General features: G+C 55.9%; 1 protein-coding gene across 1 annotated transcript; it reads right to left on the reverse strand.

Moving 5' to 3' along the window:
• Positions 1–1,954: 1,954 nt before the first annotated feature.
• On the reverse strand, positions 1,955–21,550 carry CBFA2T2 (CBFA2/RUNX1 partner transcriptional co-repressor 2). The gene is made up of 10 exons (XM_054391769.1): positions 21,400–21,550; positions 15,857–16,098; positions 14,466–14,555; positions 13,743–13,924; positions 12,276–12,529; positions 10,920–11,005; positions 9,114–9,303; positions 5,763–5,831; positions 3,912–4,102; positions 1,955–2,242 (listed from the first exon to the last, which is right to left on the reverse strand). Exons 1-10 carry the CDS (start codon positions 21,515–21,517, stop codon positions 1,955–1,957), a joined length of 1,710 nt encoding a protein of 569 aa, XP_054247744.1. The 5' UTR covers positions 21,518–21,550.
• Positions 21,551–21,871: the final 321 nt, after the last annotated feature.

Genomic DNA, 21,871 nt, shown 5'->3' on the forward strand with positions numbered 1-21,871 from the left:
CTACAGGCCTGGGCACAGCAAATCCTCCTAGGCTTTGCTGCAGGGGTATGGATAGAGCCCCTTTGCAGGACCTTTGCAAAGGGCACACAGCAGGCAGGCAGCTCAGGGCTGCAGCAGCCTGGGGCTCACCTTTGCTGCCACCTCCATCCCTCCTGCAGTGAACACCTGCAGGCTGAGTGGCACCTTCCCTAGGCTGCTGTGGGCAGAGGGGCTCTAGTGCCATCCCTGTCGGGGGGCTGCCTTAATCCCAAGGACACAGCAGCCTCATGCTCCCAGGAGCCATGCCCATGGCAAGGGCTCTGCCATGCCCAGCAGCCCTGGCCCTGTGTCCTGGGGCACAGGGAGATGCTCCCAGCTGCCACTCCAGAGCGGGGGCTTTTTTGCATAACAAACCTGTGCAGAGATGGAAGTCAGGGCTGGGCCCCCCCCAGGGCAGCAGCTCTTCCTGAGGGCCAGGGCTGGTTCAGCAGGTCACTGGCACAGCCCCAGCGCTGCAGCCTGGTGTGGGTCATTCCTGCTGCTCCATGATCCATGGGAAAAGTGATCACAAAGAATTTGGGAGTTCCTTGCTCACTGGGCTGCAGCCCAGCACTGTGCAGGAGCAGGCAGGGCCTTGCTGAATGGCTGCTGCCCTACAGCCTGCTGGGGAGCAGTATGGGAAACTGGCACAGCACCCCAGGGGACACTGCCCAGCCCTCTGATGGCCTCCACGAAGGATCTGAGATCAGCTCTGCTGGGCCCCAGAAGAGCCCTGCTGGGGGTCAGTGTTGACTGTTGGGTTTCCCTGCCCTGATCCCTCCTTCCACAACACGTCAGAGACTCTCTGAGCAAAGGACCTCCTTGGGCTGACCACAGAATCCCCACAGGAGCTCACTCTGCAGGCGTGGGGTGGCCTCTGCAAGCTGGATGAGCTGGCAGTGGCTGCACAGCCCCTCCAGGGAGCAGCACCACAGCAGCTCCTTGGGCTGGGGGTGAGAACCACCACAGGACACCAAGTCCTGCCTGCTTTTAACAGTTTGGCCAAGGCAAGGGGAGAGAAGAGACCATAACTGACCCTTCAGCACCATGGGAGGAACACCACAGCAGGAGCTCTCCCACCAACAACTTCCACGCAGTGAAAGAAACCCAACCCAACGTTTTCTGCATAGCAAAGTAAGAGGGCCCAGGTGGAAGGTGCTAGAACTGCCTGCAACCCATCCAGATCTGCTCTGTGCTTACCCCCAGCAACAGCCCCTCCCCAGGGAGCACCCTAACTGTCTGCCCCATCACAGACCAGGACTAAGCCCATGCCATCCAGAAGTGACCAGCTCCATGTTCCTGGCACTGACACTTGGTTTAGAGCAGATGGTTCCTCTCCTCCCTCTGCAATTATCAGCTGCCAACCCGCTGGCAGGAGAAGAGGAGAGGAGAGAAGAGGGCTTGGCTTTTGCCATTCTGCTGGAGGACAAGATGCTGCTGCTGGGAATCAGCTCTGCTCTGCCCACAGCGACACCCAGGCAGCACTGCCCCCTGAGACACTGCTGGCTGGGAGCAGGGCACAGAGTGGCTGCAGGCTATGGAAGAAACATGGCTGCAGGAGGTGGCTCAGGCACCTCAGGGGGGATCTGACCCCTGAGGATGGGGCTTGGTATCTCCCATGTGCACTGGCAGCACTCTCCACACAGTCCAGGTCCCCCCAGGCAGTGCCTGAATTCCCTCCAGGGTCCTGAGTGACTCTCTGGGACCCCCCTGCAAAGAGACAGGCAGGGAGGTGCCGTGGGCAGGGCTGGCCCCAGTTCTTCACAAGCTACAAAAGAAAAGGGGCAGGATGGGAAGGTGAAGCCCAAGTGCTGAGAGCCAGGTGTCAAAGGTGGCAGCTGGTACCAGTTGCTGGGTGGGGGAGGGGAGGAGGATGGTTTTGGCTTAAAACCCCCTCAGGGAAACGAATCAAGAGGGCTGAACCCAAACCTGCCCTTCAGAGTCCGTTTGTCTCTATGGCAGTGACGGAGGCCGGGGTGGAGGAGCGGGAGGTGGCGGCCGAGCTCTTCTCGAGGGCAGGGCTGGCCACGCCGTCCAGGCTCTTGGCGGCGGCGGCAGCTCGGGCCGCGGGCAGGGCCAGGGGCTTGCTCTGGCCGTGCAGGCCCTGGCCGCAGATGCGGTGGTGCCGCTCCCAGTCCTTGTGCTGGCAGAAGGAGCCGCAGTAGCGAGCGATGTTGCAGCCGCTGCAGGTCTCGCTGGCCTTGCGCCCGCAGTTCCAGCAGCTCTGCAAGACCAGAGACACCACCGCTGCAGGAGGGGTCCAGTTCCCTCGGGGGGGAGCTGCCGGCTGCTGCTGACTCGACAGCTCTGGAGGGGGCTGGTCAGCACCCCCCACCCCTGCCCAGATTTAGCAACGTTCAGATAAGCAATCCATTCATTCCTGCTCTTTCCCAGCCCTCTGCCGAGGCTGCTAACCTCTAGGCTGTCCCAAACCGCCTGCCAGGCTGCACCCGTGACATCTCCACCCCTAGATCCACCCAAGTGCTCAGAGGGAACAGCAGGCAGGACTCAAAACCAGGCTGCAGATGCTGCTCCTGGCTCCTTTTATTTCCTGTTTGAAGCAGCTCTGCGCTGGGACCGCTCCCAGCCAAGTGCTCTCTGCAGGGATTTCAGCCTTGCTGCACAGGCACCATTTGCTCTGCACCCTGCCTGGCTGCACAAGAGGTCAGAGCAGGCTCATTTGGAAAAGAAAAAGCTCATTTGAAAGCCTCCCAAGCAGGTGGAAGCACTGCCAGAGCCCGGGCTTCAATCTGGGAGCAGAGCAGAGCCCCTCTGGTTGCTGGGAGAGCTGTCAGCTGGAGGGCTCACAGCAGCCACAGCTTCCCTGTGAGCTCAGCTCTGAGCTGGGGGACAAGAGGCCAGCACCAGGAGCTGAGGCTGCAGCTGCTGTGAGGAGACTGGGGGAGGAACAGCTCCCTGCAGCTGGACCTGCATGCTGACAACCACAGACTGGGGAGGGCAAGGTCAGCTGCGGGGATGAAGCCTCTGCTAGTGCCTGCCTGCATCCAACCCTGCCCTGTGGGCACCTTGCACCAGGCACCACTTCTGCAGCCAGCAGCAAAGAGCTGCAGAAGCAGGAAAGCAGGGTGGTGGAGCAGCTGGGCTGCACTGGTCAGCCCTGCTCCAGGGAAGGGCAACCTGCATGCTGGACTGTGTCCAGAGAAGGGCCACCAGGATGAGCAGAGGGCTGGAGCTCCTCTCCTATAAGGACAGCCTGAGAGAGTTGGGGCTGTTCAGTCTGGAGAGGAGAAGGCTCCCAGGAGACCTTCTTACGGCCTTCCAGTATCTGAAGGGGGCTCCAAGAAAGCTGGGGAGGGACTTTTTAGGTAGTGATAGGACCAGGGGGGATGGATCCAAGCTGGAGAAGGGGAGATTAGATTAGACATTAGGAAGAAATTCTTCACCACAAGGGCAGTGAGAGACTGGCAGAGGTTGCCCAGGGAGGTGGTGGAAGCCTCATCCCTGGAGGTTTTGAAGGCCAGGCTGGATGTGGCTTTGGACAACCCCATCTAGTGAAAAGTGTCCCAAGCAGTCCCTGGTTATTACACTGGGTCCAGCTCACGGTGCCCACTGGTGCCTTCATGTGGCTGTTGCTCACTCACAGGTGCCACAGGCACCAGTCAGGCAGATTCCCCTGACAGCAACACCAAAAGCCAAAGGGGTTTGAATGGTATCAGCTTTATCCCTCTAGATACAGACAAGAGAGGCTCCAAAAGGAAAGGGATGGAGGGTGGCCCTGCCCATGGCAGGTGGGTTAGAACTAGATAGTCCTTGGAGTCCCTTCCAACCCTGACAACTCTGTGACTCTGTGACCCAAGTCACTGCCAGGCAGAACCTGGAGGCTTTCTAAGACTTTGGAAGGCCCTTGGCTAGGATGCCCCCTGGCACCTCACCTCTGTGGACTCCTCCTGCTCGTTGATCACCAGGAAGGCATCCTCGGTGGCCTGGCGCTTGGCGTCGGCGATGGTCTGCTCCATGCGCGCCCTCTCGGAGGCGATCATCTCAAAGGCCTTCTGCTCCGCCTCGGCCACTGCCTTCTGCACCTCCGACATGGCCTGGCGCTTCACCTCGTTCACAGCTTCTTCTGGAGGACAAGAGCAGCTTCACACACCCGCCCCAGGAGCAGCGGACCCCCCACCCCGACAGAATGGAGTGCTGGGAGAATCACGAAATGGTCAGGGTTGGAAGGGACCTCAAGGCTCAGCCAGTTCCAAGCCCCTGCCATGGGCAGGGACACCTCACACCACAGCAGGTTGCTCACAGCCACCTCCAGCCTGGCTGCAAAAACCTCCAGGGATGAGGCTTCCACCACCTCCCTGGGCAACCTCTGCCAGGCTCTCACCACCCTCATGGTGAAGAACTTCTTCCTAACATCCAATCTGAATCTCCCCATTTCTAGTTTTGCTCCATCCCCCCCAGTCCTATCACTCCCTGACACCCTCAGAAGTCCCTCCCCAGCTTTCTTGGAGCCCCTTCAGATGCTGGAAGGCCACAAGAAGGTCTCCTGGGAGCCTTCTCTTCTCCAGACTGAACAATCCCAACTCTCTCAGTCTGTCTCCATAGGACAGCAGCTCCAGCCCTCTGCTCATCCTCGTGGCCCTTCTCTGGACACCTTCCAGAGCTGTGGAGCATGCTCAGCACCACCACTGCTCCTGGCAGCAGCCAGGCCGGGCCCTATGGAATCCCCACTGCCACAGCACACAAGGAGCAGAGCCCCTGGGATAAACCCAGACACATCCTGAGTTTAGACCACACCTCAAGTACTGGGTTCAGTTTGGGGACCCTCACTACAAGAAGGACATTGAGGGGCTGGAGCATGTCCAGAGAAGGGCAAAAAAGCTGCTGGAGGGCCTTGCACACAGGTCCTATGAGAAGCAGCTGAGGGACCTGGGTTGTTTACCCTGGAGAAAAGGAGGCTGAGGGGAGACCTCATTGCTCTTTAGAACTTCCTGAGAGGAGGCTGGGGCCTCTTCTCCCAGGTAACAAGTGATAGGATGAGAGGAAATGGCCTGAAGTTGCACCAGGGGAGGTTTAGGTTGGATCTTAGGAAAAATGTCTTCCCCAAAAGGGTCACTGGGCACTGGAACAGGCTGCCCAGGGAGGTGGTGGAGTCACCATCCCTGGAGGTGGTTTAAAAGATGTCTGGATGAGGACCTTAGGGACATGGATGTATATGTTAGGTCATGGCTGGCCTCTGTGGTCTTAAGGTCTTTTCCAATCAAAGGCCATTCTATGATTTCATGATCCAGGTGCACTGGGGAACCCAACATGCACATCCCAGAGCATTCCTGCACCTTCCTGTGCCAGGTCCCCAGCAGAGCCTTGCCCCAGGTCCCCAGCACAGCTCTGCCCCAGGCCCCCAGCACAGCTCTGCCCCAGGTCCCCAGCACAGCCCTGCCCCAGGTCCCCAGCAGGACCCCTGGCCCAGACCCCAGCAGGACCCCTGCCCCAGGTCCCCAGCACAGCTCCTGCCCCAGGTCCCCAGCACAGCCTTGCCCCAGGTCCCCAGCACAGCTCCTGCCCCAGGCCCCCAGCACAGCTCCTGCCCCAGGCCCCCAGCACAGCTCCTGCCCCAGGTCCCCAGCAGGACCCCTGCCCCAGGTCCCCAGCACAGCTCCTGCCCCAGGTCCCCAGCACAGCTCCTGCCCCAGGTCCCCAGCAGGACCCCTGCCCCAGGTCCCCAGCAGGACCCCTGCCCCAGGTCCCCAGCAGGACCCCTGGCCCAGACCCCAGCAGCCCCTCACCAGCTTTTTTCCAGATCTCCTCGGTGACGTAGCCTGTTCCTGCCCTGCTGCTGAACTCCCGCAACGAATCTGTGGGGACAAGGGACAGAGGGACAGGTTGGCAAAGCCTTGTCTCACCCAGCTGCTGCTGAAGTGCCCAGCAGGACCTCTCTGCACCCCGGGGCAGGGCAGAATTCACCAGCTATAGCTCAAAGCTGAGGACTCTGACAGCTGAAGCCATTCATCAGACACTCAGATGATAAATTACGACATTTAATTAGGGCCTTGCATCATTTATGAGGCTGTGGAAGCCATCTCCATCTCCTGGTGCTCTCTAACAACAGGCACTGCTCATCAGTCTGAGCCATCAAACATCTGCACCGCTCAGCACCTCTGCAGCCATCTCTCCACAGTTCATCTTCAGCACAGCACTTCCCATCCTAGGGGCTGCAGGTGATGGACAGCCTGGCCTGCAGCAGCTCTGATGCTGAGGTGTATACATTCCCCTGCACCCACAGCCTGCCAAGAGCCTGTGACAGATGGGGACAGGCACACAAGGACCTCGACACAGGCTGCAGGCACATGGGGAAGCTGTTCAGAAGCCTTGTTCTGGGTTCTGTCTGGGTTCTATCTTCAGAAACTCCCTGAAGGGTCAAAGCAAAAGCTGGTTTCGATCAAAGGCTGGGGGAAAACCAAAGCACCCAGGGAGGTGGTGAGCTTACTTCAGCCTGTGGCACAACTGGGGAACAGAGGTTGGAAGGGACATCAGAGATCATCCACTCCAACCTCCCCACCGTGGGCAGGGACACCTCTCACTAGACTCAGCTGCTCGAGGCCTCATCCAACCTGGCCTTGAACACCCCCAGGGAGGAGGCAGCTACAACCTCCCTGGGCAGCCTGTGCCAGAGTCTCACCACCACTTCTTCCTAAGACCCAGTCTAACCCTGCTCTCCCTCACCTTCAAACCATTCCCCCTTGGCTTGTCTATAGACACCCTCATGAAAAGTCCCTCTGCAGCCTTCCTGTAGGCTCCCTTCAGGTACTGGAAGGCAGCTCTAAGGTTCCCCTGGAGCCTTCTCTTCTCCAGGCTGAGCAGCCCTAGCTCCCTCGGCCTATCTTCATACCCAAGGTGCTCCAGCCCTTGGATCATCTTTGTGGCCTCCTCTGGACTCTCTCCAACAGCTCTGTGTCCTTCTTCTGATGGGGACACCAGAACTGGAGGCAGTATTCAAGGTGGGGTCTCAGCAGAGCAGTCAAGGGGCAGAATCATCTGACTGCACCTTCTCACAACCACAACAGAGCCTGAAAATCTGCCTGAGGTCCCATGGGGTGAAAGCATCAATGACCTCTTGTGTTTTATAAATCACATCAGTGACCTCCCAGTTTATAAAACAAACTAAAGTGGCCTTCCAGGACTTGAAGGGGGCTACCAGAAGGCTGCAGAGGGACGGTTTCCAAAGGTCTGCAGTGACAGGATGAAGGGCAATGGTTTGAAATTGGAGAAGAGCAGATTAAGTTGGAAGTGAGGAACAAGTTCTGCACCATGAGGGTGGTGGAACACTGGAACAGGCTGACCAGGGAGGTAGTTGAAGCCCCATCCCTGGAGATATTCAGGGCCAGGTTTGACAATGCTCTGTGCAAGCTGCTCTGGTGGAGGATGTCTCTGCTGATTGCAGAGAAGTTGGACTGGATGACCCTGGGAGGTCCCTTCCAACCCAGTCCATTCTGTGATTCTATGACAGGACCTTTAACGAGGTGAGGCTGCCCCTTAGCCAGGATCTGTTCAACAGAGAAGGGCTAGGAGCTGGCTGTGCTCCCTGGGCTGTCACACACCCAGCTCTGTCTCCTTGCAGGAGGATTCACTCTTTGTGTTGTACACCACCAAGTCAGACAGAAATCAAACTGAGGCTGGGGTTAGCTTGACATGATTCTTCCTGTCAGAAAACATTTTTATCATCTACTGATCAGGGCTGGGCTCTTTGATCTGCAGCAGATTTGATTGGTTAAAAACGAGTCAAAGCAGCATTGCCTCTTGTGTAGGGCCAAAGCCCTGCATACTGCAGGGGAGAAATAGTCACTTTAATAAAGATAAGTTGGCTCATGATACAAAAATAGCCCTGAGAACCCAGGGAGCAGGCTCCTACACCTAGAGCAGCCCCGGGTATATTTAGTATTAGCAGACCTTGGCATTTAAAACCCTTTAGGCAAGGCAGGATGGAAGGGAGGAGGAGAGGAACCCAGCACCTCTCCTGCCTTTTCACCTTCTCAACTTTGGATGAACTCAGCTTGGTTTGGTCAGCAAGGACAGCTCAGTGACAGGGAGAATGTGGAGAACCTCCCCTATGGGGACAGGCTGAGAGAGTTGAGGTTGTCCAGCCCAGAGAAGAAAAGGCTCCAGGGAGACCTTAGAGCAGCCTTCCACTGTCTGAAGGGGGCTGCAGGAGAGCTGGGGAGGGACTTTTGACAAAGGCATGGAGTGACAGGACAAGGGGAAATGGCTTCAAACTGAATGAAACTGGATTTAGATTAGACATTAAGAAGAAATTCTTCCCCAGGAGGGTGGTGAGGCTCTGCAATAGGCTGCCCAGAGAAGCTGTGGAGGCTCCAAGGCTGGAGGCGTCCAAGGCCAGGTTGGATGAGGCCTTGAGCAGCGTGGTCTAATGGGAGATGTCCCTGCCTATGGCAGGAGGGTTGCAACGAGATGATCTTCAAGCTGCCTTCCAACCCAAACCATTCTGATTCCCTGATCCTCCTGACACTGGCAGAAGCTGCTGCTTGAAGCTGTCTTCAGACACCAACAAAAGCTGCTTCCAGGAGCTCACCCATGAGCTGATGACTTGTCTCTCTCCCAAGCTTCAAGCACTGCTTTAGTCTTTAATTCCCAGATTCGCAAGATGGTTTGGGTTGGAAGGAACCTTCAAGATCACCCAGTTGCTGCCCTGTGGCAGGGGGTTGGAACACCTCCCACCATCCCAGGCTGCTCAAGGCCTCATCCAACCTGGCCTTGAACACCTCCAGGGAGGGGACATTGGCAACCTCCCTGGGCAACCAGATCCAGTGTCTCCCCACCCTCACTGTCAAGAATTTCTTCCCAATCTCCAGCCTAACTCTATATATCTATTATCATCTGAATACATCACCAATCCCTTTACTACAGAGCCCCAGAATGGTTTGGGTTGGAAGGAACCTTCAAGATCACCCAGTTGCTGCCCTGTGGCAGGGGGTTGGAACACCTCCCACCAGCCCAGGCTGCTCAAAGCCTCATCCAGCCTGGCGCTGAACACCTCCAGGGAGGGGGCTCAACACAGCTCTGTCCTAGCCAGACACCCACTGCTGCCAGAGGGGCTGGCAGGGCCCCGTGGCCTGGCTCACCGCTGCCCATGGAGTCGGAGCTGCTGGGGCTGTGGCGTGCCAGGAGCTCGCTGCCCGCCTTGCGCGGCTCGGCCTCGCTGCAGCGCCGCTTCCAGTAGTTCAGCTCCTCCCGGTCCGCCTCCTGGCAGCGCCGCAGCACCGCCATCGAGCGCCTCGTCTTCTCCACCATCTCCATGATGCAGTTCAGCGCCTGCAGGAGGGACCACAGCACGTTAGGGACCTCTGGAGATCATCCAGTCCAACCCCCCTGACAGAGCAGGGCCACAGAATCCGGCGCAGGTCACACAGGAACACATCACAGGATCAGAGGATGTTAGGAGTTGGAAGGGACCTCAGAAGATCATCCAGTCCAACCCCTCTGCCAGAGCAGGGCCATAGAATCCATCACAGGACACAGAGGAATACATCACAGGATGTTAGGGGTTGGAAGGGACCTCAGAAGATCATCCAGTCCAACCCCTCTGCCAGAGCAGGGCCATAGAATCCATCACAGGACACAGAGGAATACATCACAGGATGTTAGGGGTTGGAAGGGACCTCAGAAGATCATCCAGTCCAACCCCCTGACAGAGCAGGGCCATAGAATCCGGCGCAGGTCACACAGGAACACATCCAGACAGGGCTGCAAAGGCTCCACAGAAGGAGACTCCACAACCTCTCTGGGCAGCCTGCTCCAATGCTCTGGGACCCTCACAGTGAAGAAGTTCCTCCTCGTATTGAGGTGGAACCTCCTGTGCTGGAGTTTATACCCATTGCCCCTTGTCCTATCACAGGGAAGGTGCCTTCATGATGGCTCCCCAGGTTCTCCTCAGAGGGTGAAACATGAGGTCACACCACAGGAGCAGGCCCTGAGAAGGGTATTTTGGGCAATGTGGTGTGAAAAATGCAGGTTAGATGCAGTTCTGGACCCACAGGCACTGCAGCAGTGCTGAGGGGGAAGGAGGTGGTCACACCTGTAGCTTGGCCTTGGTCACCACCACAGGAGGTGACTAAATACCTTCAAGCTTGGCTCCTAGAGAAGGAGAGGAAAAATCTCACTGCTTTCCCAAGGTACCAGAGTGCTCATGCAAGGGCTGGCTGTGATTCTGGTGCCAGGATCCCAGCTCACGTATATACAGCTATGGGGCCTCTAATCCAACCTTCACCCCCCAAAACACCACCCCAACATCTTTAGAACATGAGCAAGCAGGAGGTCCCTCTCATTTGTCTCTGCATTCATGATCAAAGCTGAATTTCAGTCCCATCTCTTCAGGGGAACCCTATAGTGGAGTGGCTGGAAGCAGCCTTGCTCAGATGGAAGAGGCCAAAGAACGTCTGACAGAAGTCCCAACTCTTGCTGTTGGTGCCCACCTGAGGCCCATGAAGGCTGGAGCCTCAGGGGCAGTCTTAGAAGCAGCAATGATGGCCTTGCTTATTTTCTACCTCCACATCCTCACAGCCCATAGCACATCTGCAAGCTTCTCAGTCCAGTGCTGCCCAAAGCTAGGGCAGAAAAGACCCAGGTAGGGACAAGGTTGGGTTTGGTTGCTCAGCCAGCTAAGGCAGCATGTGGTCATGCTCTGCAGAAGTTCCTCAGCTCCAGACACATTATCCAGGGTGATTTTGGCATCTACTGACCGTGGGCAGCAAAATGCTGCCAGGGAAGTGCTACCTATCTGCCCTTCCACTATCCACCTTTGTGTGGGGGCTTGTTCTTCTACAAGCCTGGGTACGGTATCCACAACAAGAAAGTGACAAACTGGGGCAGGTGGAACCCTGGGGTTGCTGCATCCCAGCGAGCTTCCCACACCCCCTGGAGTTCCTTACGTGGTCGAGATGCTTCCACTCGTCAGCCCACTCTCTCTCCGTTAAGCGGTGGTCCACCAGCTCGTCCTGGTAGCCTCCATTCAAACCTGCAACAAGGCACAGCCAGAAGAGCCATTGGATGGATCACAGATTCATGGAATGGGTTGGGTTGGAAGGGACCTGAAAGATGATCCAGTTCCAGTCCCCACTGCCACCATGGGCAGGGACACCCCCCAGCAGCCCAGGCTGCTCAAGGCCTCATCCAGCCTGGCCTTGAACACCTTCACAGAGGGGGCATCCACAACCTCCCTGGGCAACCTGTGCCAGTGACCCTCACTGTCAAGAATTTCTTCCTCATCTCCAGTCTCAATCTCCCCTCTGTTCAATCCATTCCCTCTCCTTCAATCCATTCCCTCTCCTCCAATCCATTCCCTCTCCTCCAATCCATTCCCTCTCCTCCAATCCATTCCCTCTCCTCCTGTCACCACAGACCCTCGCCAAAAGTCCCTCCCCAGCTCTCCTGTAGCCCCCTTCAGGTACTGGAAGGCTGCTCTGAGGTCTCCCCAGACAGGTCTCCTCTCCAGGCTGAACAAACCCAACTCTCAGAGCCTGTCCCCACAGGTGAGGTGCTCCAGCCCCGAGCCAAGGTTTGTTCAGCATTAAACCTGCAGAAGACTCTGCCAGCCAACTACAACAGGCAGACCATGCTGTCCTGAACCCAGAACAAGGCCAGGAGACCTCACACAAGTGTTGGGGTAGGGGGGAAGGTGGCCCTGAAGGGATAATAAAGAGCTGTACTCCCAGCTACAGGAGTTTAAAACACATCTCAAGGAGGTGGCTCTGCAGGGGCAACCCCACATCAGTGTTTTCATTCTTAACTCCGTCCCTGTGTGCTACAATCCACTCACAGGTCTGGATGTGACCTTCCTAGGGAGCTGGATCCCTCAGGACATACCCCCAGGAGCTCAGAGCCTGTGATTCAGGCTGTCCTGTTGGAAACACAGCCTGTACCTCCCATACACCCCAGAGAGAAATGGGGCCTGGGGGCCAGGCTCTGCTCTGCTGCTTCAGTGATCTTGGAAAAGCTGATTTGCATTTCCCTGACCCCACTCTTGCCTGCTGGGTTGGCTACACCCAGCTCACAGACTGGGTCCCTCACCCTTGGTGGCTCTTTGTGTCTATAAAGGGAAATACAAACTTTCCATCCTCCCATGCCAGTGATTTTCTCTGAACTCCCTCTGCAGAAGCTCTGCTGAGGCTGTGCCCAGCACTACGCAGCTTTGGGTGCCAGCAGCCAAGCAGGGCCTTAAAATGCTGAAGCTCAGCTGCTGGATCTCCCCAGCTCCTACCACTAAAAGCCCTCCAAGGCTTTCTCACCGATGCCACTGTGCCTGTCCCGCATCTCTCTGTGCTCCAGCATCTTGCTGGGGTCCCTGTAGAGGTGGGAGGTGGCGATGTCTTCCAAGGTGTAGTGCTGGAGGGGTGGTGGGGTGGGGTGGAACTGTCCCCCAGGGTTCATCAGAGGGATTGTCAGGGCAGGGCTGTGCCGGGGCGCAGGGCTGATGGTGCAAACCCTCTTGGCTGGAGGCTCCGTCGGCAGCGGCTCCCTCTCAAAGCTGCTGTCCTCCCTTCTGCAACCACACAGCAGAGAGAGAGAGAGGAGTTTGTTAGCTCTGCACAGACCTGCTCAGACAGAGCAGATCAGGGCTTGGGCTGTGCTGGTTTTACTGGGGTGTAAAGGCAGGGAGCTAAACCAAGCAGACTCAGAGAATGCTTTGGGTTGGAAGGGACCTTTCAAGGCCATCTAGTCCTGTCCCCTCCCCCCCCACTCAACTTGTGAACAAATCCACAGAGGGACCACTGGCAAAGAAGAAGTTCAAGATGCCCCAGCACTGTGATTCATCTTCCTGAGCATGACCAAATTAAAATTTCACAGTTTGGATGAATTTGAGGCATGCTCCACATAATTACATAACAGCTTCTGACTCTGAATAACAAGTGGTGAAAATGAACCACATCCTTCCCATCTTGACACAGCCTCCACTCGATGCCCAGGGAGGTGAATAACCACTCAGTTCTCCAGCTCAGTTTGCTCAGTGCTACCAACAAGTGCCTCTGGGACAGAACCTGCCTGAAAGGTTCCCAGTTTGAATTCACAGTGCAGGAGCAGCAGGCACTGGTGTCTTACTGACAGTCAGAGCAGCTGTTGGGAGCGATAAGATCCTACAGTTTAGCCCTGGATGCTGCTTGAAGTTTTATGGAATTACAGAACCATTCAGACTGGAAAAGACTTTTAAGATAAGGAAGTCCAATGTTAACCCAGCACTGCCAAGCCTGCTGCCAAACCATGTCGCTCTCAGCACCACATCTCCATGGCTTTTAAATCCCTCCAGGGATGGGGACTCCACCACTTCCCTGGGCAGCCTGTTCCAGGGCTTGACAATGCTTTGAGGTTGAAATTTTTCCCAATGTGCAACCTAAACCTCTCCTGGTACCACCTGGGACCATTTCCTCAAGTCCTCTCACTTGTTACTAGGAAGAAGAGACCAAGCCCCACCTGGCTCTAACCTCTTTACAGGGAGTTGTAGAGAGCAATGAGGTCTCCCCTCAGCCTCCATTTGCTCCAGGCTGAACAACCCCAGTTCCCTCAGCTGCTCCTCACCAGCCCTTCTCTGGGCTCACTCCAGCACCTCAGTGGAGTGAGGAGCCTAAAACTGAACCCAGTATTTGAAGTGCAGCCTCAGCAGTGCTGAGTGCCTGGGGACAGTCACCTCTCTCATCCTGCCAGCAGCAAAACCGAACCCAAAGCGACAGCTCCCCAGGTAGAGGGACAAAGGCTGTTACCTGTCTGGGCTGTGCCTCTTGCCGTTGCCATTGACCTCGATGAGCAGCTCAGAGGAGTCTGCAGGGGAGGTGGTGCTGATGCTGAGCAGGATGTGCTCGTGCTGTGCCAGGTACTGGGAGGGCGTCTGCTTGGCAGCCCGGGCGCAGTGCAGCAGCTCGCGCTGCAGCAGCGGCAGGTTGGCCTGCAGAGCAAACACAGGGCTGCTTCACAGCCTGCAGGGGAGAGCCTCCAGCCCTGCCCACAGCCCTTGCTCTGCACACAACACCCTGCAGCCCCACACAGCAGCCTCCAGCTCCTGCTGCCTGCGCTGCCAGAGTCACCCGGACCTTCTCCAGAGCTGAGCAGGGCCTGACATCGATGCAGCCAAGCCCCAAGTGGCACAGGAAGTGCTCCCTGCTGCCAGCACCCAACTGCCCCAGAGGTGCTTCATACGCCAACACTTCCAGGATTCTGGATCTGAACATCTGCAATAAGGTTGTAGGATCAGAAGCTGCCCAGTGGAGCTTGCTCTGGCTCCTTTTCCCCTGCCACACAAGCAGCCACGTGGCATCGTCACATCATTAGCTTGCCACAAGCTAGTCCCACGTGGCCAAAGCCAAGGGCTATGCAGCATGTCTTGGATGTTAACAGATCCCCATGGTGCCTCAAACAAGAGGTTTTCCAGAAGGACATGCTGCAGAGGGTCACATGGAGCATCAGCAAGCACCCCAGCCCCCTGTCACCTTCAGGAAGGGGATGACAAATGGCCGGAGGGGGAAGTTGGTTGCCTCTTGCAGCTTGCAGTGAAATTCCTCAATGGTCACCGTCGAGTTCTAGGAAAAGCAATGAAGAAACGCCATGACAATTTGTTCTTATTTTTAGACATGTGGGAAATGGCTCCAAACAAACAGAACTGGAAGGCAGACTGCATCTGCCACTGCAGGCCTTACAGGGTTTGCATCAGATCCTGCCTCACAAAGCCAGGAAGACTCAGGGCAGCACTAGGCAAGGGGTGAAGGCTGCACACAGCCAGGCGCTGCCTTGCCCAGCAGCATCCCAGCACTGGGGCCAGGAGGCAGGGACCAGCTCTGGGAAAGCAGCAGGACCCAGCTGGCATATCCTACACCCTGGCCAGGTGGCCTGGGGCAGGCTGCGTGGAGCCAGAGAGTGGTTCCAGCTGCTCAGAGCTGAATGCTGTCCTCTTCTCCTGCCTTCCTTTCAGTTCTTCCCATCTAATCCATCCATGAAGTCACCAATAGCCTGCTGCTCACCCCACTAGCACTCTCCTCACACCCCCTGTGCCTACTGAGGCTGGGTACTTCCTGGGACAAGCAGCATTTGACAAGCTGCATGTACAAAGTTCAGTCCTGCAGCAATTACCACGCTCAGTGGTGTCAGAGGAACGTGCACAGCCTCTTCCCTGTCCAACAGTGTAAGCCAAGGTACTGCCCTCCACCCATGGAATCTATCCTGTACTGTAGGTACACACCTTCAGCAGAGCATAAGCAGAGGGTCATGCAAAGGTTTGGGTCAGAAGGGACTTAAAGGGAGGAGGCATCCACAAGCACTCTGGACAACCTCTTCCAGAGTCTCACCACCCTTGTACCAAAGAACTTCTTCCTAAGATCCAGTCTAACCCTACTTCCTCTCAGCTTAAAACCATTCCCTCTTGCCCAGTTGCTAGACACCCTCATGAAAAGTCCCTTTGCAGCCTTCCTGCAGGATCCCTTCAGGTATTGGAAGGCAGCTCTAAGGTCCACCCAGAGTCTTCTGTTCTCCAGGCTGAACACCCCAGCTCCCTCAGCCTGTGCTCATAGCAAAGGTCCTCCAGCCCTCGGATCATCCTCGTGGCTTCCTCTGGACTCACTCCAACAGTTCTGTGTCCTTCTTATGATGCTTTGCCCAAATCCTTCCAGGTTTCCTTAGGTGTAGCTGCACAGCAGCTCACCCCAAAGCCACCGGACAAGCAGCATTTTGAACCCCACTGAAGCCAAGGAAAAAACCCCATGAAGTCAGCAAGTTCAGCAGAAAACAACCACAGAGAACAGCTCTGCTTGTGGAGACACAAAGAGATGCGAGGTGGGCACGAGCTGGCTGCCAGGAGCCCATCCAAAGAGGCAGTGGGGGAGCTTACCACCAGCGCCAGGACCAGGGTGCGAACCTTCTCCCCGATCTCCGGCGAGATGTCGTTGCCGAACTGCTGCAGGGTGGTGAGGAAGCGCTTCAGCTTGCTGAGCTGCCGGGCACCACACGTGGCAGGGAGCTGCTGGTTTGTCAGGGAGGAGGAGGAGGAGGAGGAAGGCCCGTTGCTGAACCTCTGGGGTGGGGATGGTGCCCCGTTCAGCGTCGGAGGGGAATGGTTTATGCCGTTGGGCACTGCAAGCGGGAGACAGAAGCGATGGTGAGCATCAGATGGGCACATCCCTGTGGCACTGAATCATGGAATGGGTTGGGTTGGAAGGGACTCCATCACTGAGTCCAACCCCCCTGCCAAAGCAGGGTCACCTAGGGCAGGCCACACAGAAACACTTCCAGGTGGGTTTTCAAAGTCTCCAGAGAGTGAGAGTCCACAGCCACTCTCTGGGCAGCATGCTGCAGGGCTCCAGCACCCTCACAGTAAAAAAGTTTCCCCTCATGCTGAGGTGGAACCTCCTGTGTCCCAGCTGACACCTGTTGTCCATGTCCTGTCACTGGGTTTGGGTTGGAAAGGTCCTTAAAGATCATCTAATTCCAACGCCCTGCTATGGGAATGGACACCTTCTACTAGACCAAGTTGCTCGAGGCCTTGCCCAACCTGGCCTTGAACACCTCCAGGGAGGGGGCATCCACAACCACCCTGGGCAACCTGTGCCAGTGTCTCCCCACACTCACTGTACAGAGTGGTGTGTAAAAGGATCCATCTTCCACCCAAGAGCCTGCTGCTGATGGTGAATTGCTGCTAGTAAACAGGGCAAGAACCAGAAAAGGAGCTATGGCCAGAGCAGAGCCCTCAGACCCTGCTGGAGGGCACCCAGCAATGGAGCAAGTCACCAGCAGCACATCTGCCTTCTCCTCAAACCTTCCCCTGAGCTCACGGGGAAGTTCTGCAGCACCCAGCACCTGAGAACCATGCACTCAGCCAAAGCATCCACAGGAGCTTATCTTTTAGGATCACTTAGGTGTGACAGCATAGCCAGTAGCTTCCTCTTCTTTTTTGTCCCCACCTTTTCTCAGTGAGCTTCACATCCAGGGCAGAGACATCTCCACTGGCATTTGAGGCAGCTCAGGGAGATGTGGTGTTAGGCTGCAGAAAGTCACCACTCAGCCCAAGGAATTAAAAGGTGCTTTAGCTCAAAGTTTACAGCCCTTGGCAAGAGCTCCTGAGCAGTGTCTTCTGACCCAAGGCTGAGCCATCAGTGCCCCTTGCAGCCACAATCCCACTAGCAGACACCCCAGCACATGTGCCCCCACCTTGTCCAAGGATGGTTGAAGCACCCTGCCCCATGGCACCTGCCCACAATCCCTGGGGCACTACAGGGAGTTTTGCAAGCATGGTTGTTTGTTCCAACCTGCTCCCATCCACAGCTTCACCTCCTGTAAGCAGCAAGCATGTCGAAACAGACCGAGGGGCTGGAAGTCTGGGAGCTCAGCAAGGGATTAGAACAAATTGTTGACATCCCCAGGAGCCCTTGTGCAATCTAGAGCCCTGGCTGAAGAGCAGCTGTGTGCCTGGGGCCCCAGCTCCCAATAAACCCAGAACTTCAGAGGTGAAAAGTACATCATGGTAAATATAGCCTCAGCTGAGCCGCTGGGTTAGTCCCAAAGCCCATCCCTGAATTCCGTATGGATGCAGGCACAGAAAAGAAGACCACAAGCTGTAAAACCCATTTCAGATGCCAGTGGTCAGAGCAGAAGCACTGAAGCCACTTGGCAGGGCTGCCCCTTGCATGTGGGGCAGGGGAAGGTGCATGCTGTGATACAACAGCAGCTTGCAACAAAAAGGGTCAACATTTCCACTCCAGCTTGTAGGACCATTCCAAATCCTCACAAGAACCATTCCAAATCCTCACTACAGGCAGCAGGAACAGAATCACAGAATGCACCAGGTTGGAAGTGACCCTCAAAGGTCATCTTGCCCAACACTCCTGCAGTGAGCTGTGACATCTCCAACTAGATCAGGCAGCTCAGGGACACATCACTTGAATGTCTCCAGGGATGGGACCTCAACCACATCTCTGGGCAACCTGTTGCAGTATTTTACTCCCCTCATTGTAAAGGAAGTACTTGAGCAGTTAAACCACTCTGGGGCACACCAGGGTGGAAGGCTGGAAAGGTTCCAGACACCTGGACCTCCCGTGGTGAGCTTGGGAGGGAACCAGAGAAGATTACCCAGAGTCAGTTAAGATGCAAGGAAAAGATAAGGCTGAAGAGACCATCAGGTGGTTCCTGCTAACCAGGGAGTGACAGGCTCTGCTGGGGCATAACAAAGGTGTGTCCTTTCATAGACAGAGAGATGATGAAATGAAGGTGAAGGCCAGGATTGAGATGATGGAGGTGCAAAGGCAAAGCTTCCCCAAGGCTGCAAAGGAGAAGAGATGACCTGCAGAGACAGCACATCCTCATGGGGTGAGCTGCCACGGAGCACCAGCAAAGGCTGAGCTATGTGAAGGGGAAAGCTTCTAGCAATGAGAATCATTTCTTCCTCAGTCAAAGTGTTGTAAACAGGGGGAAAGCTGCCCAGAGAAGGTCCTCTCAAGCAGGGCTGTACAGCTCCATGCTCTCTGGTGACCACAACCAAGGTACTTTACCCCCTTCTCTATTTCGCTTCCTCTTCTGTCAAATTAAACACCAGAGACAGCAACCAGCTCTATTTATACCCTGGGAGAAGCAGGGGCTGTGCAATCCACCCAGGGCTGGGGGGGGATCCTCAGGGGAGGCTGCCAAGGGTGGGAGTGGTGCAGGCTGATGGACTCAGGAGATGCCCAAGGGGGCTCAGGGCTGCTGTTAGATGCAGCCCCTGTAACGGCGCTCACCCTGCCCGACCCCCCTGCAAACGGCGTCACCGCAGGGCTGCTGGCAGTTATCTGATCATCTGCACCAGGATCTACTCCCCCACAGACCACAGAGCAGGTTTGGGACCTCTGCTTCCAGGTGAGAAGACAGTGGTGAAGCAACTGGTGCTGGACTGGGACCAGTGGGATTACAGCTGTGGGGGGAGGAGGATGCAGATTGCTGTGGGTACAGAAGTCGTCACCCAGGGCTGCTGTTAACCCTGCCTTAGGCTTGGTACTCAAAGACTTCCCTTGCTTCTCCAACACTTCTGGTACTGATCTGCAGGCAGGCCTGGCCTTTCTGCTCTCCTGGGGTGCATTAACAGGAGTGTGAGCAGCAGGTCAAGGAAGGTTCACCTTCCCCTCTACTCTGCCCTGGTGAAGCCACAGCTGGAGTATTGTGTCCACTTCTGGGCTTCCCAGTTCAGGGGTGACAGGGATACACTGGCGAGCATCCAATGGAGGCTATGAAGATGATGAAGGGAGTCGAACATCTGATGAGGAAAGCCTGAGAGACCTGAGACTGTTTGGTCTGGAGAAAAGAAGGCCAAGAGGGGACCAAATTCATGGTTCTAAGTACCTGAAGGGTGGGTGTCAAGAAGGGGCCAGGCTCTTTTCAGTGATGTCCTGTGGTAGGGCAAGGGGCATAAGACAAACTGGAACCCAGGAAGTTCCACCTCAACAAGAGGAGAAACTTCTTTTACTGTGAGGGTGGTGGAGCAGGCTGGAGCAGGCTGCCCAGAGAGGTTGTGGAGTCTCCTTCTCCAGAGACTTTCAAGCCTGGTCTGGTTGTGTTCCTGTGTGGCCTGCCCTACGTGACCCTGCTTTGGCAGCAGGGTTGGACTTGATCTCTGGAGGTCCCTTCCAACCCCTACCATTCTGTGATTCTATGATTTCCCCAGCCTGCTTTTTCTCAGCTGTCCAAGCCATGGCCTTTTACAGGGCAGGGCACACACCCACTGACTCTGACAAAGTCCCTTTGGTGCAGCTGAGAAGTGAAAAAAAAAAAAAACAAAGAGTAAACTTCACCACAGGCTGCATCTCTCTTCTCTCTTAGAAACAGCAATTAAGTCATCTGCAATCAGCAGAGTCAGGCTCCCTGGCCCCTAGCAGTGTGCCAAGCAACCTCCCTGGAAAAATTAATTTCTGTCACTTTGCTAATGGTCTTTTTCTGCCTGAGCAAAAGGAGAGCCATTAAAAACCCCTTGGTGCATAAAGCTGGGGACAAAGTGTCTGGCAGGGTAACCTGCTGGTTAGAGCCACTGCCAGCAGCACTTTAGAGCGTCCTGAAAGAGGCTGGAGTCTAGCTCTGAGATCACTGCCAGAGCCAAGCACTCAGATATCACAGAATGGTAGAGGTTGGAAGGGACCTCCAGAGATCATCCAGTCCAACCCCTCTGCCAAGGCAGGATCACCTAGAGAACAAAGGAACATATCCAAGCAGGTCTGGAATGTCTCCAGAGATGGAGACTCTGCCACCTCTCTGGGCAGCCTGTTCCAGTGCTCTGTTGCCCTGAAATTCAAGAGGTTCCTCCTCATGTTTAGATGGAACTTCTTAGCTCCAGTTTGTGCCTGTTACCCCTTGTCCTGTCACTGGGCACCACTGACAAAAGCCTGGTCCCATCCTCCTGACACCCACCCCTGAAGTGTTCATCAGCACTGTTGAGATCCCCTCTCAGGCTGCTCTTTTCCAGACTACAAAGCCCCAGTTCTGTCACTCTTTCCTCATCAGGGAGATGTTCCAGTCCCCTCAGCATCTTTGTAGCCCCTTGCTGTGCCCTCTCCAGCAAGTCCCTGGCCCTCTTGAACAGAAGAGCCCAGAACTGGACATGGTATCCTAGATGTGGCCTCACCAAGGCAGAAAAGAGGTCCCAGACACCATTGTGGGCAGAGCCAGCCAGGGAGACACCTGGCACAGGGCAAGAGAGGTGAGGAGAGCCTGGAAACTGTGCCACATGCTGGGGGCAGATAACTCCATGCCCAACAAAGTAAAGCAGCTTTATTCCAGAAGACATTAAATGGCTTAAATGTTGCCTAAGGGTGGGGAAAGGCTGAAGGCTGTGAGTCCATCCTGGGTACAGAGGCACCCAGCTAGAAAGGGATGCAAGGGTGAGCCACAGCTGAGCAGAGCCACAATCTACTGCAGCTCAACAGCAAAGGTCACACAGCCAAAGTGGAGCAAAGAGAAGCTGGGTGGACAGCAAGGGACTTGCCATGCTGGGAACTCAGATAAAAAAAGAAAACCTTCTAATCTCAGCTGCAGAAATGCTGTCTGCAAAGTGAGATACAGCAGAGTGGGAATTAGCTCCTCCAAAAGATCCACTGCAAAGCCTGGCTCTTGGCCTGTCTGAAGCTCTCCTGATAAAAGGCTTCCATTGCTGAAGGAGTTTATGGCAGAAATCAAGGCTGCACAACGAGAAGGACCCAAGGCATGAGGAAGGTGTGTGTGTCTTGGGGGGGTGGTTACAGACCCCATTACACATCCTGCACACGCAGCCCCACAGCAGCAGAGCCTCAGCTCCCCTTTCATGCTAGCCCTGCAGCATGGCTGGGGCTTGCCATGCTGCCCAGTGGCAGAGACATTCTGCAAGCAGAACCTTTCCTCCTGGCTACAGCTGGTCCCAGAGAAAAGTTCCTGGGGTCTTACGTGCAGTCGGGGTGAAGGAGACCGGCCGGGGGCCACCGGAGTTCACGGGGGGCAGCGGTGGCATGTTGGGAGGAGAGGACCTGGACTGTATCTTCACTTCCACGGGCGATCCGGGCATCACTGGCACCCTCTTCTCACCAGCAACTGCACAGAGAGAAGGTAGGAACACTTAGGGACAGTCCTGGACAAGCATTTCCCCACCCAGCAGAGCTGCAAGGGTGAAGGTTGAATCAATCATGGAATCATAGAACTGTTGAGGTTGGAAGAGACCTTTGAGGCCATCAAGTCCAAGCACTCCCCCAGAGCTCACAATTCCAGCACTGCTGCTAAGCCACTGCCACTGCACCACCTCCCTCAGCACCACATCCATGCAGCTTTGAAACACCTCCAAGGATGGGGACTCCACCACCAACCTGGGCAGCCTGGGACAGTGCCTGAGAATCCTCTCTGGGAAGAACTTTTTCCTAATGTC

The sequence above is a fragment of the Indicator indicator genome, chromosome 24 (assembly GCF_027791375.1).
Source record: "Indicator indicator isolate 239-I01 chromosome 24, UM_Iind_1.1, whole genome shotgun sequence".
Taxonomy (NCBI): Eukaryota; Metazoa; Chordata; class Aves; order Piciformes; family Indicatoridae; genus Indicator; species Indicator indicator.